This window comes from Tenrec ecaudatus, chromosome 3, assembly GCF_050624435.1.
Source record: "Tenrec ecaudatus isolate mTenEca1 chromosome 3, mTenEca1.hap1, whole genome shotgun sequence".
In the NCBI taxonomy this organism is placed as follows: Eukaryota; Metazoa; Chordata; class Mammalia; order Afrosoricida; family Tenrecidae; genus Tenrec; species Tenrec ecaudatus.
The window spans coordinates 208,325,878-208,342,492 of record NC_134532.1 but is presented as its reverse complement, the minus strand read 5'-3'; the positions used below and the strand labels follow the sequence as shown (position 1 = coordinate 208,342,492).

General features: G+C 49.3%; 1 protein-coding gene across 1 annotated transcript in view; it reads right to left on the bottom strand.

Annotated features, from left to right (window-relative positions):
• The window catches only part of PROM1 (prominin 1), a 115,510-nt gene that overhangs the window by 78,344 nt on the left and 20,551 nt on the right, over window positions 1–16,615 (bottom strand). The window contains exon 3 of the mRNA XM_075544510.1: window positions 8,941–8,996. Within this exon, the coding sequence (XP_075400625.1) occupies window positions 8,941–8,996 (56 nt within the window). The remainder of the gene's footprint in view (window positions 1–8,940; window positions 8,997–16,615) is intronic.

Genomic DNA, 16,615 nt, shown 5'->3' with positions numbered 1-16,615 from the left:
TCCTCTTTATTTTCCTCCCACCCCCTACTCCCACCCTCGTGAATCCTTGATCAATTATATATTGTTATTAGTATTTCATATCTTACACTGTCTGTTGTCCGTTGTCTCCCTTCACCCACATTTCTGTTATTCGTCCCCTTTAGTGGGGGCTATATATCCAACCTTATGATGGGTTCCTCCTTTCTCCTCTTCCATACTCCCACATCCCCCTACCTCATGATATCGCTGCTCCCACTACTGTTCCTGAAGGGTTTATCTTTCCTGAATTCCATGTGTGGAGAGCTCTATCTGCATCAAAAGAGCCAAAACAGCTATAGCAATGCAAATGAGGGGGGTTGGCGTGGAGACCTAAAGCCCATCTGTAGAAAATTGGATATCCCCCTCATAGAAGGGTTACACGGGATAATTCGACCAAGGTGTAGTTTAGCACCAGTAAATCACGCATCATTCCTCCAGTTCTTGAATGCTTCCCCCCACCCCCCACCCCCACTACCATGACCCAGTTCTACCTTACAAATCTGGCTAGCCCAGAGAACACACATTGGTACCAGAATCCACCTTTAAAACAAACTCCATGTGATGGAAACAATCCAGGAAGTTTCCAGGAACCTGATCCTGGTGGTGAAGAAGGGTCCCTCTGGGCAGTGACCGGGGAAGAACCATATATAAGTTATAATAAGCCCATTTTTTGTGCTTCCCTTCTGTGCCAGTTATTGGCCTGGTCTGACTCAGAGGAATAGCATACAGCAGCAGGGAGCTCAGGTACCGTCACCTGGGTCCTCTCCAGGCCGGTCCTCAGGCAGGTGTGGGAGTTCCCGTGGGTGCAATGCGGCAGTTTGCATGCTGGCTCCTCTCTGAAATATCTGTGCACCTCCAATGGGCCGTGACAACCCCCCAGGCTCCCCGAGCAGTTTAAAAATACCAGCAGCCACCCAGCCTGGCCATGGGCATCAGCAGCTCCTGGGGATGGGCCTGAGCATGGCTGCCAATGCTATTCTGGGCCTCTGAGTCCAGACCCACAGAATGGGGGCCACGAGCTACTGCCACAGCTCCATGAGAACGCAGTGCTAACACACACGCCAGGTGCAGCGCTCCGCTCCACGCACTTTACCCGTATTCCTTAAGTCTAGTAGGTGGGTTCATCCAGTGAGGCGTAGCGCCTTCCAGGGTAGTCCACTCGATGGAATGATGGTCCCTGCGGGTCTCAGTTCCTGAGATCCCCTTTGTTGTATGTGCATGCCTTGGTAAGCACTCTGTCCTTTCCCTCGAGGAGGGCTGGTGACCTCATATCCCATAACAATGTAGCCCCGCCCCGGGCCATCTCATGATCATGTTTGTGCCAGTTGCTTGAGACGACTGTGGTGGCTGTGTCATTCCATCTCATTTTGACTGACCCTCTGCTGTCCCCTTTTGTAGCCATTGGGCTTGCCTGGTGGTGTGTCCATGGTAAGAAAGATAAACTCTCACCCTCCTTCCTTCTAAGGAGCATGCTGGCTCTATTTCCTCTAAGAAGAATGGACGTGCTCTTCGTTGGTGCTGTGGGATAAACATTGCACCGTTAACCACAGCCGGGGGTTCAAAGCCAGCAGCCGCATTGTGGGTGAAATGTGAGGCTGTCTGTTCCTATAGAAATTGACAGTCTCAGAATCCCTGGATAGGGTCTCTCTGCGATGGAATTTACTCAATGGCAGTGGAGTGGGTTGGCTTGTTGGCTGGCTGGCCGGTTGTCTGATTAGCTATTTGTTATATTTCACTACAAGAGTGGCTCACGGGCTACTTTAGAATCAGGCTAGAAGATCTCAGGGCCACGTCTCATGAAGTTGTCCAGTCCTAATCAGTCCAGTACGTCTGGTCTGGGGTGGTCTTTTTTTATTTGAGTTGGGTTTGCTTTGGGGTGGTTCTTGTTTTGAAAGAAATTTGAGATTTCCTCCCACATTTTTCACCATTCCATCAGGGCCCATCCATGGTGGCCGTGCTAGACCAGTCAATCATGGTAGCCGGGCACCATCTAGTTCTTCTGGTCTCAAGGGAGATGAGGTCATCATCACTCATGTAGCCTCTTGGTTCTGCAGGCTAGTTTCTTCTTTGGGCTTTCATTTCCTTCTTTGTGCTTTAGCCCTGGACAAGAAGAGACCAACAGTTGTAGCTTCAGTGGCTACTTTTTTAATATAAACAAAGGAGCAGCTGTCACTATGAGTCAGCACTGACTCGATGACAGTTGAGTTTGGTTTTCTTGGGACTTGACCCGTCTGGGAGCTATGACAGGGGCACTGATGAATGAAAATGCTTTCCCTGGTACTGGAGAAGGCTGGTGGCTGGTTCAGACTCTTTTATACAGTCTTCCCTGTGGAAGGAAGAATGGACTGACAGGCAACTTAGCAAGCACCAAGTGGTCCAATACAAGTGGCTTTTAGAGAAGGCTTTCCTGGTGGGCTCCTGTGTATCATTTTCAGGTAAAGTGAGGGTAGGGTGACATAATTTGTAACACTGTCTCTGAGCTACCCACTCACTAGGGAAGTGTGGGCTGACCTTACCCACACATACAGCCCTCACACCCACCGGGAACATTCGAAGTCAGAACTGTCCCTGGTTGTGAATGAATGGCCCCCACCTGTCCCCTGCTTGTAATGGTACCTTGATAACCTTCTCCACACCAGGACCCCAGGGGCCCAGGCAGCAGGACTAAGATCCTGACAAAGGGGCTCTGCCATCCTTCATGCACAGCAGCGCCGCTTGGTCTCTGCGTTCCGTTGGTAAGCGACACCCCACAATGAATCAAAATGAAAGGAGTGCGTTTTTGTTCAAGGATCCGTTACACCCTCGAAGTGAGATGATTCGCTGTAGCCGGCCTTCAGTTCCTTATCAGAATGTACATGACAGCAGGGGTGTGGGGATATTCCGGAAAGAACTGCCAAGTGCCTTGGTCTTTTCCAAAGGTCCCATCCGCTCACCTGAGCAAGGCATTCAATCTCCTCCACTCCCATCCCCTTTCCTTCCTCCCCTCCTCGCCCACCTGCCATGGGCATCACCTTGGCTCCTGTGGTTTCTACATCTATGTGCCTCAGCAGAACCACTTCCCCACCTGTTCCAACCCGGCCTAACCTTTTACCCCAACCCCCAAGTCACTTCTCTTGGAAAAACCGCTGATAAGAATGAGCTAATTTCCTCTACACCCCTCTCCATGTAACTCATCTTACACCCAAACCCCACTGCCATCAAGGTGACTCCAACATAGCTGCCTTAGACAGGGAGTCAGAGGCTGTAACTCTTACAGGAGTTGAAAGTCTTGACTTTTGTTTTCATAGCAGCTGGTGGGTTTGAACTGCAGACCCTGCTGTTAGCAGTGCAATGCTTGCCCAACCGCACCTCTGGGGTTCCTATGTAATTTGTATCGTTGTGGTTGTTGTTGTTAGGTGTCACCTTGTTGTTTCTGCCTCATGGTGACCCAACACGCAACAGAAGGAAACACGCCGGGCCCTGCACCATCCTCACGATCCTCGCTCTGCTGGAGCCCCATGGTGGCAGGCCCCGTGTCCCGTCCAACTCATCGAGGGCCTTCCTCTTTTTCACTGTTCCTCTGCTTTACCAAACGTGATATCCTCCTCCAGACACCGGTCTCTGCTGACAACGTGTCCAAAGTGTGGCAGACAAGGTCTCGCCACCTGCGCCTGTGAAGAGCACTCCAGCCGTCCTTCTTCCAAGACGGACATGTTTGTCCTTTTATCTTCGATTTTCTTCCCCAGCACCACGGGTCACATGCCTATGAGGTGACCAACAGTACCATGGTGCACCCTCGTCCTCAGAGTGACAGCCTTGGTTGCCGACACTGGTGCAGAGAGATGTGCCTGCTGCCGTGTACATCATCAGATTTCTTGACGACGGACTTCATCTCCTTGGATAGTTCAGAGTTATGAGGATTTCCATGCATATGAAGAATTAGTGTCTGAAACCCACAGGCCCAGTTTGACCCTCTCCTAAAAGGCCACCACGAGTGGGCATCGACTCGATGGCAGTGAATTTGGTTTTTCTGGTTATAGTCCCACCATCTGGCTCTTAACCTCTGGTGACTAAAGACTGCCTTCACACCACGTGCCTCTGAGTGGCCTCTGAGACACGGCGTCCCCACGGATGTCCCAGGAGAACCATGCACCACTGTGTTGGTGGAAGCCGCGGAGTCTTTGGCAGTGACTCCCTGGGATTTTGCTTCTGAGGCCACTGTGGGGGGATTCAAACCATCAAACCTTCCATGAGCAGCCGAGTGCAGTGCACTGTTCACACCACTGGGGGCTCTCTCCCTGGCCTCCATGTCGCTGCTTTACCCAGTCAAGTGCTGCACACATACAGCAAAACCCCAAACAGCCGGAACGGTGGCCCTCAAATTGGTGCCGACAAATGGGGACCCCGGGTGTGGCAGAGCAGAGCCGCACCCCGTGGGGCTTCCAAGGGCTGCGTTTCCAGACGTGTGTCGCTGGCATTTCCTTCAAAGCACCTTTCACACAAATAAAAAAATTAACCCCCGTCGAGTGGATTCCAACTCATAGGGACTGTATAGGACAAGGTAAAACTGACCCGGTGAGTTTCCAACACTAACACATTATGGAATTACAAAAGCTCTTCTTTCTCTCCTCAGAGGCGGCTGGTGGTTTCGAACTGCTGACCTTGCAGTTAGCAGCCCAGTGTGAACCACTGTGCCAACGGTGGCTGGCAGAGGCAGCTCTAGGTGGGTTCAAACAAACAACCTTTGGGTTGGCAATGGAGCGTTTACCCATCTGCACATCTGTGTATGGGACTGTTTAACCATCTACACAAGCAGGGACTCGGTCACGTGCACAGGGGCTGCTCAGTAGAGCCTGCACAATGTGAAGCGACTTTCTAGCACACCATCTTTTTTATCATTTTATTGGGGACTCTTACAACTCTTGTTACAATCCATACTTTGATTGCATGTTTGTACATATGTTGCCTTCATTCTTTACAAGACATTTACTTTCTATTGAGCTCTTGGTATCAACTCCTCTTTTTTTTCCTCCCCCACCCCCCACTCTCATACCCCCTTGATAGACTATAAATTATTTTTATTTTCATATCTCACACCGACCGCTGTCTCCCTTCCCCCATGCTTTCTGTTGTTCTTCCCCCTGGAGAGGGGTGTACCGGTATGTGTCGATCACTGAGATTAGTTTCCATTTCTCTCTTCCTCTCCCCCCTGTTCCTCCTACCCTTCTGGTATCGCTATTTCCACTTCTGTTCCTGGTATCCGTCTGTCGTGAACCCTACCTTTTGTCAATACCTTTGTACATGCTCCGGTCTTGAGAAGCAGCACTGGGGTCACAATAGTGGGGGCTATGACTCCTCTGTGGGGGGACACACCACTGTCTACAGATGGGCTTTGAGTCTCTGCTCCAACCCCCCTCATTCTCAACAATATGTTTTTGTTTGTTTGCTTGTTATGTGTCTTCTGATGCCTGTTACCTGGTCCCAGTGACTCCTCATGATCACACTGGTGGTGTGCTTCTTCCATGTGGGCTTGTTGCTTCTCTGCTGAATGGCCGCTTGTTTAACTTCAAGCCTTTAAGATCCCAGATGCTATTTATTTTTATAGCTGGGCACCATCTGCCTTCTTCACCACATTTACTTATGCATTTTGTCTTCAGTGATTGTGTCGGGAGGGTGGGCATCAAGGAATGCCGATTTGTTAAAGCAAAGTGTTCTTAGATGGAGAGTATGAGCAGGACTAAAGTCCGTCCACTACCTCAGTGTATTGCCGTATAAATATATGCACATAGGACAATACCTCTATTTTTGTAGATTAATGGATTTACATCTGTACACACCTATGCTTATACCTCTATCCATTGCTTTGCTTCCTAGGTCCTTCCTCTGTTTCCTTTGACCTTCCTCCTGCCCCACTACCACTTTCCCATTTCTGCCTCTTAGAACTTCCTCTTAGCTAGTTTGCTATTGTTCTGATACCCCCAGGATCTCTATCTATTCCTTGTTATTGACTGTAATTCCCTAGTTGTTCCCCTGTCTATGGCGCTGCCTGCTCACTACACCATTCCCCCCACCACCCTCGGCCCCCAAACTGCCCACCCCACTCAGGACCACTGGTCCTGCTGATTCTCCTCGGGCTTGCTTCCCATAGCACACCATCTTTTTAAAAAAAATCATTTTATTGGGAGCTCTTACAATTCTTATCACAATCCATAAATCTATCCATTGCGTCAGGCACATTTGTACATTTGTTGCCATGATCATTTTCAAAACATTTTCTTTCTACTTGAGCCCTTGGTATCAGCTCCTTATTTTTCCCCTCCCTCCCTCATGAACCCTTGATAATTAATAAATTATTATTAGTTTTTCATGTCTTACACTAACCAATGTCTCCCTTCACCCACTTTTCTGTTGTCCATCACCCTGGGAGAGGGATATAGATAGATCATTGTGATTGATTCCCCCTATCTACCCCCACCTTCCCCTGATCCTCCTGGTATGTCTACTCTTAATCTTGGTCCTGAGGGTTTATCTGTCCTGGATTCCCTCTGTTTCCAGCTCTTATCTGTACCCATGTACATGCTCTGGTCTAGCCAGATTTGTAAGAGAGAAATGGGGTCATGATAGTGGGCGGGGGAGGAAAGTCGTATGTTTCATAGGTGCTATATTGCACCGACTGGCTTATCTCTTCCCTGGGACCCTTCTGTAAGGGGATGTCCAGTTGCCTACAGATGGGCTTTGGGTCTACATTCTGCACTCCACCGCATTCATATTGACATGATTTTTTTTATGGGTCTTTGATGCCTGATACCTGATCCCATAGACACCTCATGAACACACATGCTGGTATGCTTCTTCCATGTGGGCTTTGTTGCTTCTGAGCTAGATGTCCGCTTGTTTAACTTCAAGCCTTTAGGATAGCAGACACTATGTCTTTTGATAGCTGAGCACAATCAGCTTTCTTCACCACATTTGCTTATGCACCCGCTTAGTATTCAGTGATCATGTCAGGAAGGTAAGCATCATGGAATGCCAGGTTAATAGAACAAAGTGTTCTTGCGCTGAAGGAGTACTTGAGTAGAAGACCAATGTCCACCTGCTACCTTAATACTAAACCTATAAATATATACACATAGACCTATTTCCCCATCATATATAAGCATATTTATATATTTATATGCCTATATTTAGACCTCTATACATGCCCTTTGCTGCCTAGTTCTTTCCTCTATTTCCTTTTACTTTCCTCTTGTCCCACTATCATGCTCAGCCTTCATTTGGGTTTCAGTAATGCCTCTCGGGTACATTGCTCTTGATCAAGCCCTACCAGGCCTCCTACACCCTCCTCACCATCGATTTTGGATCACTTGTTGTTCCCTTGTCCCTGGGGTTATTAATGCCCACTTTCTTTCCCCCATCTCCCCTCTCCCATGCCCCCCTCAACCATTAGTCCTGTTGTTTTCTCCTCCAGATTGTTTATCCAGCCCACTATATATATATATATATATATACCTGCAGAGATAATAATATGCACAAAACAAGAGAGAGCAAAGCAAAGCAACAAAAGAAAACAAAACAACCAACGACAAAAGAAAGAAAGAAGGTGTTTGTTGACCTTTAGGAGTGTTTTCCGGTTGCGTTTGATGGGGTGCCCCGCCCTGGCCCCCAAGTCTACTTTTGGTATTCCCTGGGGACTTCCTTGCTCTGCTCCCCTTGCTGTTCTGTTGCACACCCTTAGTGTTCTGTCTCAGTGTGGTGGGGTCAGATTGGGCACAATTCCTGCACTGTGTCTCCAGTGTTGTCTCTCATAGCACAATGGGTCAGTCATGTCTTGTGGTGGGGCCAGCTCTATGGTCCTCTCACACACCGTCTTTTAAAGCAAGATACAAACGCACTATCTCTAAGATTCTCCAGAGTTCTTCTTAGGGCGCCTACTTCCCTGAGAAGCACGTTTTTTTCCTTCTTAGGAAGGCTTAGTCTTCACTGCAAGGTTACTGTTTCTTCCAGCTCCACTCCTGAAACTTCCGCTGCCATGTGAGTGAGAGCCACGAGGTGTTTCTCTCGGCCACGCAAGTTCTTAGAGCGGAAAAAGTTATGAGAATTGCAGACAATCCGCTGGGTGTGAAGACTTTCCTCCCTCCCTTCCTACCTGCTTTTTTCCTTCCTTCCTTCCTTCCTTTTAAAATCATTTTACTGGGGGCTCATATGACTTATCACAATCCATCCCTCCATCCCTTGTGTAAAGCACATTTGTACACCCGTTGCCCTCATCACCTTCCCTTTTCTTAAGAGCCAAAAGTTGAGGAGTGTTTGCCAGGAACCTGAGAGGGAGGCAGGGACCGTGACCCTGCGGGGCCCCGAGGTTCTGTAGCAGAAGGTAAAGTTGTCTGGAGGCAGATCCTGGTCATGACTGCCCCACAGGCCACTCTTACTCATGTCCCTGAACTGTCTGCTGAAGGGGCTGAAACAGCGAGCTCTGTGCTACGGCTGTTGTACGTAGCAGGAAACTGACGGAATAAACGGTCTGTACTTTACCGAGCAGTCTGAGCCCGGAAGCCTGCGGGAAGTCGGAGAGGTGCCTACTGTGCAGGCTTTTCTCCAAGCCTCCCCTAAGTTTAGGAACCAGAAGCGGCTCACAAACAGCGCATAAGATGTGCACCACGCTCTCGTTTCCAGAAGAGGGTACGTTACCTGAGTATGCGGGCACTATGTCAGGTGAAGGGCAGAGTGAAAGGCATCTACCTCGGAGACTTCTCCATAAGTGTGGACTTCCAGAGTTACACAGGAGACTTACTACTACTGCTTTGGGATCCTATCTATTTGGGTATTTCCAACTTCTTGTTCCCCAAAGTTCGAAGTCAAAGTATTCAAGATAGATAGGTAGATAGATAGATAGATGGATAGATTAGAGGTATATTAAATGACATAGCTATCAGGAGTACTTACCTCCTTGTAATCGCTGAAGATGTCAAACTTGTTGTATATAAGTTTTCTGACAGTTGCTAGAAGTTAAAAAAAAAAAAAAGGCACAAAACAGTAGCAGGATTAGTTTTTGTCCAGTTTAAAACAAAACCCAAACAGAAAATGCATGTTTAGAAAACAACAACTCAACAGGATCTCACTGCTATCAAATCAGTGCTGACTCCTCGCGACCTCCTGTGGGTTGCAAGACTTGGAACTGTTTACCGGAGCAGAAAGCCTCGTCTTTCTCCCAGGGAGCGGCTGGTGGTTTTGAACCGCCGACCTCACTGCTGTTGATAGCTCAACATTTCACCACTACATCACCAGGGCTCCTCATGTGCCAAAGAGGGAGCTTTCCCTTTCCTAGGGCAGGAAGGCCCGAAAGGGTTTGTTTTCTGCTTTAGAACTTCCCAATATTCCAGTTTCTAAAATGAAAATCAGCCTCTTTCTCTCCCCCAACCCCCAACCCCCAACTCCACCCCACCACCTCAGATGAACACACATCCCGAATACAAACAAACTGAGACGTGCCCCCGCTACTTGGGCAGCTTTTCCTGAGAGAGGAAAGGCTTCCGGAGTCAATTCAGTGGGTGTAAAGGAGACTCCAAGTGAGGTAAAGTGTGAGGTCCAACCTCATATCCAGATGGGCCCTAAGGGACGACCGTGTAATTGGAGGAGAGAGGTTTAGATGCAGACAAAATTTTTGGGGTGGTCCTCACCTCCGCCGTCTCTTCAGGAACCAGGTCTGAGCAGAGAGAGATTGCAGTCTCCTATCACCGTATATGCTCTTGGGGCATGCAGGCCCCCCTCATTACAGGTAACCACATGTTTAACAGAGCACCCAACCCTAAAGGTGCCTGAGTTCACTGGGGGAGTAACCTAACACCAGTGCTGGGGGCAGGTAAGGGGGTCGGGAGAGCAGCTATAACATGTCGGTGGCTAAAGCTGCCCGCCACATCGCCATCAGCCAGGTACTTGTAGGAAGTAGCTTTCAGGTAGCGCTGTTACGGGAGGATAATGTGGGGATTAATTTTAATTATGACAATGTGATTGCGACTCATCTCTAACTCACAAGTGCGAAGGCCTCCTTTCACCCCAGAATCCTGGCCTCCCAGGCTTCTTAAACATGAGAATAAAGAACCTGTCTGCATATGCTCTTTCCCCGTTCCTCTGTTCCCCAAAGTACAGCTACCATGAAACCACAGAGCAAATGCAGACAGGCTCCGTAAACAGCAGGTTAACAGGAGGCAGACGGCCAAGCCCCCAGCATTTTATTATGCATCAAGGAACACGCCCGCACATTCACATCCTTTTATCTCCACATCCTTGAAAAGGTCAATTAAAAAAAAAATCTGAGATCTCCATGTTCTAAGGCAGGGGTCCTCAAACTATGGCCCGCGGGCCACATGCAGCCCGCCAAGGATATTTATCTGGCCCGCCGGGTATTTTTGCCCCATTTGTTTTTTTACTTCAAAATAAGATATGTGCAGTGTGCGTAGGAATTTTTTTCATATTTTTTAAACTATAATCTGGCCCTTCAGCGGGTGTGAGGGAGAGTGAACTGGCCCCTGTTTAAAAAGTTTGAGGACTCCTACTCTAAGGTATCCCCCCTCCCCCTCCTCTACCCACCCCATCCCCACCCCCAGCCCCTGTCCACAGTCTGCCCTGGGCCTGGGCCACAAGCCTCTAGTAGCTGTCCCCTGAGTCCCTGGATGGTGTCAACAGCCAACAGATTCAGTGGCCACTGTAAGGTTGGAGGTTTAAATCCTCAAAAAGGAGCCTTGGAAGAAAGGCCTGGTGATCTACGTCCGGAAACCTCTTCTTAATCCACCCCGGGGGTGATTGAGATTCACAGTCTGGCCCCAGTCTGATCTGTTTTGATCTATTGTCCGGCCCACCCCGAAGATGTGTCCCTGGGGCCATGCCATGCTTCTGAGTGGCTTGGCAGTGGGATAATGATGGAGACATCCCTCAGGTGTGAGCTGATGGAATTACACTCCATTGTGATAAGTGGTCCCTCCTGACAACCTTTGGACATGGACGAAGCAGGGCTGTGGGGGGAGGCAGCATGCTGACTCAGGTCACCACCCTGATCTGACACGAGTGGGGATCCTCTCGGGTGCGGCCTGCACCCCCCTTTTATCTCCACAGCAGATGGAAGGAGAGAGATGTGAGCAGAGACTTTAGACAAACAGATCTGTCTTGGAAGCATTACGGCCAGACTGCTCCTTAGAGGCAAGGATGGCGAGACTTCATCTGACATGCCTTGGACACGCTGTCCGGAGAGGGCCAGTCCCTGGAGAAGGACACCGTGCTTGGTAAAGTGGATGGACGGTCAAAAAATGGAAGGCTCTTGTCGAGATGGACTGACACAGTGGCCGCATCAAGGGGCTCAGGCCTAGGAACAGGTGTGAGGACGGCACAGGACCCCAGTGCTTCGTTCTGTTGGGCACGGGGTCGCTATGGGGCGGGCCGACTCGATGGCACCTGACAACAGCAGCAGCAGCAGCAGCAGCAGCAAGTGGCAATTCCTGGGCGCGTGCTTCTGTAAGATCACTCGCCAACCAGCAAACTCACAGCCGATGCCGACTGGCAGCGACCCTAGAGGGCAGGCCGGACCTTGCGTTTCCTTCCCAGGCTGTCGCTCTTTCGGGGAGTCTCTCTCACGAGGAGCAGCTGGAGGTTTCAAACGGCTGACCTTATGATTAGCAGCCCAGTGGAAAATAACCCGACACGCCACCAGGGCCGCGATGAGTCAAAATGGACTGGGTAGCAGTGAGTGTGGGGGTCTTTTTCGGTCCGACATCCTCGATCAGAGCAATTGCCGTAACCTCACAGCAAGTGTCTGTCACAGTAACTGCGAAGAGCGCTGTGGGTGGATGGTCGCGTCCCCGGCTGTCGGCACAAAGGCTGACCGTGCCGAACCCTGAGGGACAGTCCTCCTCAGGACAGAGCCAGATCCCACTGCACAGCGCCCCAGAGCCACAGCAACACTACTGCGAGGCTGAGAAGACATGGACGGCAGCTGTCGCCCACCCAGCGCAAGGCTGGCGGCTTAGTCAGGACCCCCAGCGACTCGGTCTTTCCCTCTGTGGCTTCAGTGACACCTGGGCCCATCGTCAGCATGAGTCACCAGATCCAAAGGAGACAATGTTGGCTTTGTCCGAAGTCACTAAGAACAGCCTGTGTGGGAGCCCAAGCCTACGTGCCCACTGACCTGGGCACACCTCTTGGGCTGTCTGCCCACTGACCTTTTCCAGGAACTTCCTCTCTGTCGCTCATGCCAAGGTGGGTGGCAGGGATGGCGTCACCCAGTCCGTCAATGGCTCCGGGGCTGGCAGTCAGCCCTCCCTGGGATTGTGGAAGTAGCAGCTACAGAGAAAGAACTCACTGCCACGCTCCAGGAAGCTGCCCTGCCACCTGGTAGGAGGGCAACCTGGTTCTGCATGCTGGGGGCTGAGGGCAGTGGGGACGATGAACAGAGTGATGCGGGAGGACTCAAGATGAGAGCAGAGGATACAGAGCGAAGGACACCCTGGTGGCTGGACCCTCACTGTGTCCTACGGGACAATGTGAGTCCTGATGATGTCTCCTTCTTGATTCCCCGTAGCTACTGCTCCCTGACAAAGCCATCCCGTGTCCATCCAACAAAGCCAGACTGAACCGCCCCCACCCCGAGCCTCACACCCAAGGCCCTTGGCTGCTGGCAATGACAGTGGCTGCCGCAATGGGCCCAAGCACATGAACAACTGTGAGGATGACACAGGACCGAGCAGTGTTTCTCTCTGTTATATATCCAGTCACTGTAAGTCAGGGCCAATTCACAGGCATCTAAAAGCAACAAACCAAAAGCAAACTGAGCTCCCTGCCACCGAGTGGATTCCAACACACAGCAACCCACATAGAACAGAGGCCCTGTGGGTTTCTGAGACTCTAACTTTACGGGAGTAGAAAATCCATCTTTCTCCCGTGGAGCAGCTGGTGATTTTGAACGCAGCCCAACACGAAACCATGATGCCACCAGCGCTCCAGCCATTGAAAATCTCGTAGAAAAAAAAAATTTAAAAAAAAAAAGAAAGGCCCATCAACCCATCTCCACTCCCACACCTGCCAAACCCTAGGAGCAGGTCAGAGCAACCTATATATATATAGATTTAAAACAAGTTAACCATCCTAAAATCTAATTTTAAAAAGTCAAAAAATTTTTTTCTAAAATATTTCTACAAAAAAATAGAAAGCACAGTAGTAGTAGTGGTGGTGGTGGTAGTAGTAGTAGTTTAGCATTTGCTCCAAGAGAAGGACTCTGATCTGGGTCTAAACTCAAAACCTACTCACTGCCATCTTGTCAATTCTGTCTCGTCGGACCCCTGTGGGACAAGGTAGGATTGTCCCTGGGGGTTCCCTAAACTATCACTCTTTACAGAAGTAGAAAACTGCATCTTTCTCCTCCAGATCAGCTAGTGTTTTCGAACTGCTGACCTTGCAGTTAGCAGCCCCATCCAGTACATAAACCATTATGCCACCAGGGCTCCAAATTTAGCACCCAAAAACCCCAAAACCAAACAAGTAAGTTATTGCCAATGAGTCTATTTCTGATTCACCATGAGCCCTATAGACGCATAGGGTTTCCGAGGCTGGAAATCTCTCTGGGAGCACACAGACTCACTCATCTTTAGCCTGCGGAGCGGCTGGTGGGTTTGAACTGCCAACCTGATGGTTAATAGTGGAATGCCTAACTCGCACTGCCACCCAACCAAACCCCATGCCATGGAGTCCATTTGGATTCCTAGTGACCCTGTAGGACAGAGTGAAACTGACCCCGGGGCTTCCTGGGATGGAATGTCGGTGGAGACGGACGGCCGAGTTTCTCCCGCAGGGTAAAATGAAGAGAAACAATCCCGCCCCAGGAGGCTGAGGAGCTGTGAAGCAACCACTAGACCTGGGACGGGGTTTCTCAGTGTGCCCCCGGCTGCTGAGCATCTTGAACGTGCAACTTCTTTCTGACTTAATTTCCTGGGGGCTTACACGATGGGCTGCTAACCATGAGGCCAGTGGTTCAAAACCACCAGCCACTCCATGTTACAGCCCCAGAAACCCACGGGGGCAGTTCGACCCTGTCCTCAAGGGTCACTGTGAGTCAGAATCGACTAAAGGACAGTGAGTTCTTGGTTTGGTGCAGCCCACTGTGGCTGAGTCGATTCTTGCTCGTAGCAACCACCCAGCCCCTCAGAGTGGAACTTCCCCCGTAAGGTTTCCAAGGCTGGAAACTACAGAAACAGATTGCTTCAGCTGATGGGTTCAAACCGCCAACCTTTCGATGAGCAGTCTAGCTTATAAGCGCTGAGCCACCAGAGATCCTGACGCTGCCCAAGAGTGGGGAAGGGAGGGGAACGGGAAGCAAAACACAAACCCACTGTAGGAGAGGAAAATTCTAGTCAAAACTGAGTAGGGCAGAACAGAACCCTCCCATGGGGTTTCTAGGGCTGTAGTCTTGTTGGACACAAACTGTTCATCTTTCTCCTTGCTAAGTGCTTGGTGGGTTCAAACTGCTCCCCTTTGGGGTAACAGCCTCGTGCTTAACCACTGAGCCACCAGGACTCCTGAATCTGCACAAGGAGGAGAGTACATTGAAGTAGCACTACCATCTGCCTCTCCTCAAAGCTGCCAGATCAAGTGGGATAATATTGAGTCAGTCAAGCAAGATATCAACCTTACAGTAGATACTGGGACCTTAAGAAAGGGATAAAGATGCAAAGAAAAAGGAGTCCATTCCATATAGAGATTGGGTTGCTAACCACAAGGTCAGCGGTTCAAAGCCAGTAGCTGCTCAGAGGGAGAAAGGTGAGACTTTCACCAATTCAAGAACAATTAATTCAGTAGCTGCTCAGAGGGAGAAAGGTGAGACTTTCACCAATTCAAGAACAATTAATTCTTCTGACATGGCGCTGCTTGACACTTTCTCTCATGAAGAGATCACTGAAGATACGAATGCTACAGCAAAGTGTTGTGAAGAAAGCAGATCGTGCCCAGCAATCAGAAAAAAAAAATAGCATCTTGGATCGTAAAGACTTGTCTTCAAACAAGCATCCATCTAAGCGAGGCGTCAACAAAGTCCACAGGAAGAAGCACACCAGCCTGGGAGATCCAAGAAGGATAAATAACAACATCCAAACCCGAAGCAGGGAAGGGTATCAGAGCTTCATTGTCAACATCCAATATGCAGAAGCGTATGGATGGCAGTGGAAGGCCAACGTCCATTTGCAGGTCCCTCTATGGATTAAACCCCTGGGGAGTCCCCTAGGACCATAGCTGAGGGGTGCAAATAACATCGCTATCAGACAGCGATGTTGCCAACTCAGTCATGGCAGAGCTCAGTGGGTTAACAGGTAGCACCTGTTCATTCCATCTACCTTTTGACCCATTTTAAATTTGTTCTAGCTTTAAAAAAATTTTCTGCCTTTTTTTTCACAACAGAGGGTTTTTTCCTCTGGTTCATTTTAATATTGTTGTTGGTCTTTCCCTTCTTTAAAACATATTATATATGTGTGTGTATATGAACAAAAAACAGTATAGATAGATAGAAAGCTTTTTTTGTTCTTGGTTGTGTTTTGGAATGTCTTCCAGTATATGAAACACAGGATAGAGACAATAGGTGGGGTAATGGCTTATCAGGGATAAGGTGTGTGTATGTGTGTGCAGGCTGGAAGGTAACGGGGAGCAAATAATGAATACAAGCAGGAAGAAAATGTTCTAGAATGGATTGCAGTTGTATATACAACTCTTTTTAATCCAACTAAATTATAGAAGTATATGATGAATTCTATATCAATAAAACTATGGTATGAAACAGAACCACTGTATAATAGAATTTTTTTAAAAGACGAGGCTTTCTACTCCTATAGAGAGTTAAGAGTCTGGATAACCCACAGGGGCAGTGCTACCCTGTCCTACCAGGTCACCAGGAGTCAGCCTGGATCCATGACAATGAGAAGGACCACACAGGAAGCCAGCGTTAAACCCAGTTCTGCAACAGCTGGATTTGCCGGGGAGCACAGCTCACAGAAGGATTTGCGTATCCAGACTCATCGCAACCCCCGTATGGACCGCAGAAGGGAAAATGTTCCATCCTGTGCCATCTTCACAATCCTCCTTAAAGTTTCAGCCCACTGTTGCAATCACAGTGTCAATCCATCTTGTCAAGGATCTTCCTCTTTTTCACTGAGCCCCTACTTTACCAAGCATGACGTCCTGCTCCAGGGCCGGGACCTTCCTGAAAACATGTGCAAAGGTGCATGAGATGCAGTCTCACCATCCTTGCCTCCAAGAAGCATCGTAGTTGTTGTTCTTCCAAGACAGAGCAGTACTCAGGCCACTGCCATCCAATGAATTCCGACTCCTTTGTGGGAGTAGAAAGCCTCATCTTTCTCCCACAGAGTGGTTTCGAACTGCTGACCTTATGGTGAGCAGTGCAACATATACTGTAGACTACACCACCAGGGCTGCTTCTAGAGCAGTCGTAAGGAAATTTTAAAGGTCCCACCTGAAAACCATTTCTTATTTTGACGTCCCCTCTACCTTCATCTCAGCACCAAATTTGGCCAATTCTGTCTCTGAAGGAATCTCCACAGCAGCCGTGTAACTGGCGGAATTTTTCCCTGCG